Raw genomic sequence first — 2652 nt, 5'->3', positions numbered from 1 at the left:
GGCCAATACGGATTTTTGCTCATAGTGCTACAATCCGAAAAGCCTGTCGCCGTCAGAATCAAATGGCAAACAGTGGTAAGAGTAACTCCAACGAATTAACCCAAACACAGCGATTTTGTTTTTTCATCCGTCTGGGTCGTTCGTCGGCCTCTTCGTGTCCGTATTTTTAAATGAATCATCACATGCACCCAAGGAAAAGCAAGTAAACAGCAGTATTGTAACAATATAATAATGAAAGAAATGTGGGTGGGGTAGGCCAGCAAATTAAATAAGCAGACAGATGTGGTTGAGTGGCTGTGTGACAAGTGGGTCAGACCGGTCACGTGCGGACACCGAGAGGGGGCGCGCGTCCGTTTCGTGTTCGCGCTGATCCATTTCAATCCTAAATTTGAGCCGAAAATGGATCGATGCCGACGTGAAGCGGACACGTTTTAGCAATGGGTCCGCGCGTCGGGCAATCACTCTTGTCCGCGCGGACCCAAACGGACGGCCACGAAGGAAATGGATCGCCTCATTAGAATTGCTCTATTAATCCATTTTATATTTTAATAGTATGAGAAATAGAAAAATCATATACTCTTCACACTTGCGTCTTGAGCCGTCCAGCGGTCACGGTCGCCTGTTCCGTGTCCGGGCTGTAAAAGCGACAGAAGCACGTATGGCGCTATCGTTTCCTGCAACACGAAACAGCCACTGAAACCCGGAAAAGCATATACCAAAACTGCACGTTAGTCGCCTACCTGTGGTCTCCCAATCAAGCACTTCCCTTTTCTGTTTTTAACACGAGAGAAAATGATTCTGTGAGCACTTTCTTGAAAAATTCCCTTTCTACCTTGCTCTCTCTGGCTCGTGGAGAGAAGACGCGACCCGATCATTCTCACACTTTCTCCAACAAATTTAGTCTTATAAGGAGGAGGAGAATAAAGTGACAGGGCTGGCTAATACTCGCGAAGTTGGGGGCTAGGGAGAAACCTCTGCTCTGCTTCGCTTCCTCCAAATGGTACGCAATTGATGTATCTTGTATGCAGATGATATGATGGAAAGTCACTTATGATCGCAGTATTTGTTCTTATTGTTCTCGCTGATTACTTGCTGCTCTTCTTTGCTGTTGAGTTCATTGATTACCTGGCCAATTATAGGAGTAGACTATGTGCAAGCAGAGGATTTCTTTTCCCCTTTGTTATGCAGTGTGATTTTGCTCTACTTCGCTGGAGGAAAGAGCTCGATTAGTCCGTTGGAGAGTAACCAATCGTTGAGGCTGAGCTCTGGATTTTGTTTGGCATGTAGGCGAGCTATTTCAGAGGGCAGCGGCTGGAGCCTTCTTCGGATGCCCCCCGGCCCGGTTACCGGAGGGACAGGGGCGGGCGCAAGCGGCTGACGGCGCAGAAGAGGAAGGAGATCAAGGAGGCCTTCGACCTCTTCGACACCGATGGCTCCGGCACCATTGATCCAAGGGAGCTCAACGTTGCAATGAGGTAAGTACTACGTTTCTCGATTTTGATTGCGATTCAGCGATTGAGTCCATGATCTGATCCGCATGCCTTGATGGGGAGACATGTTTCTTGATTTGCAGAGCTCTGGGGTTTGAGATGACGCCGGAGCAGATCCAGCAGATGATCGCGGAGGTGGACAAGGACGGCAGCGGGACGATCGACCTGGACGAGTTCATACACATGATGACGGACAAGATGGGCGAGAGGGACGCCAGGGACGAGCTCCACAAGGCCTTCCGGATCATCGACCAGGACGCCAACGTACGCACCCACTCTAGATGCTCTCATGAGTCCCGACTCATGACCACTCACCAAACTGCCAGGAAATAATTCCATCTCTCTGTTAACATATCATCTGCAGGGGAAGATATCGGACATGGACATCCAGCGGCTGGCCATCGAGGCCGGCGAGCACTTCACGCTCGACGAGGTCAGGGAGATGATCGAGGCCGCCGACGAAAACGGTCCGTGAACGGCACTCGCCATCTCTCTGAACTTCAGTTTCCTACATCTACATGACTACTTTGCTTGCGCTGGCTCGATCGGATGGTGCGTGCAGGTGACGGCGAGGTCGACATGGAGGAGTTTATGAAGATGATGAAGCGGACGGGCTTCGGTGCCGGATTCTAGAAGTAGAAGTGATGAGCAGAGGACAAGTGCGGGGTGGAAGGAGTGCCAAGCACTGGGCCGACAGAGTTAGTCGGTTGTACTGTACATGTGCCTACCAGACCATGCTGCGTACGTGCATGTAGTTTCGCATGTTTGCACCTGTGGTAAACTGCGTCTAGGGTCCATCAATTTGTCCTGTGGAAACATTTCAGTCCATCAATTTGAGAAATGTACTGGACTAGTCTTCAAACTGGCAAACGGGTTCCCAAAATCATCCTGGCCCAGAAAAGCGTGCTGTTCATTTTGCCAATAATAATAATAATAATAATAATAATAATAATAATAATAATAATAATACACTGGGTATGTTCTTTTATCCCACATAAATACTTACTTGTATTATGGTCTGATGAATAAAGTATTCTCTCTGTCGAAAATATAAGGGGTCAGTCCATTGCTCATCTAAGAGCATCTACATCCCCTCATATCTGTCTTAAACGCCCGACAAACCGTCTGATCACCGACCAGTCACGAAATTTTGACTCAATCG

At 48.5% G+C, this 2652-nt stretch overlaps 1 protein-coding gene across 1 annotated transcript; it reads left to right on the top strand.

Moving 5' to 3' along the window:
* The first annotated feature begins 719 nt into the window (after positions 1-719).
* Positions 720-2376, top strand: LOC123407648 (probable calcium-binding protein CML8). Its single transcript, XM_045100831.1, has 5 exons — positions 720-1000; positions 1288-1475; positions 1574-1754; positions 1855-1957; positions 2053-2376. The coding sequence occupies exons 1-5, from the start codon at positions 998-1000 to the stop codon at positions 2121-2123; spliced, it is 546 nt and encodes a 181-aa protein (XP_044956766.1). The 5' UTR covers positions 720-997; the 3' UTR covers positions 2124-2376.
* Positions 2377-2652: the final 276 nt, after the last annotated feature.

Source organism: Hordeum vulgare, chromosome 7H, assembly GCF_904849725.1.
Source record: "Hordeum vulgare subsp. vulgare chromosome 7H, MorexV3_pseudomolecules_assembly, whole genome shotgun sequence".
Taxonomy (NCBI): domain Eukaryota; kingdom Viridiplantae; phylum Streptophyta; class Magnoliopsida; order Poales; family Poaceae; genus Hordeum; species Hordeum vulgare.
This window is presented reverse-complemented; position numbering and strand designations above follow the sequence as displayed.

Excerpts from the sequence above, each read along its gene's own strand:
- LOC123407648 (XM_045100831.1), top strand. Across the intron at positions 1,476-1,573 it reads GAGCTCAACGTTGCAATGAG|AGCTCTGGGGTTTGAGATGA; the intron begins GTAAGTACTACG and ends CTTGATTTGCAG. Across the intron at positions 1,755-1,854 it reads TCATCGACCAGGACGCCAAC|GGGAAGATATCGGACATGGA; the intron begins GTACGCACCCAC and ends TATCATCTGCAG.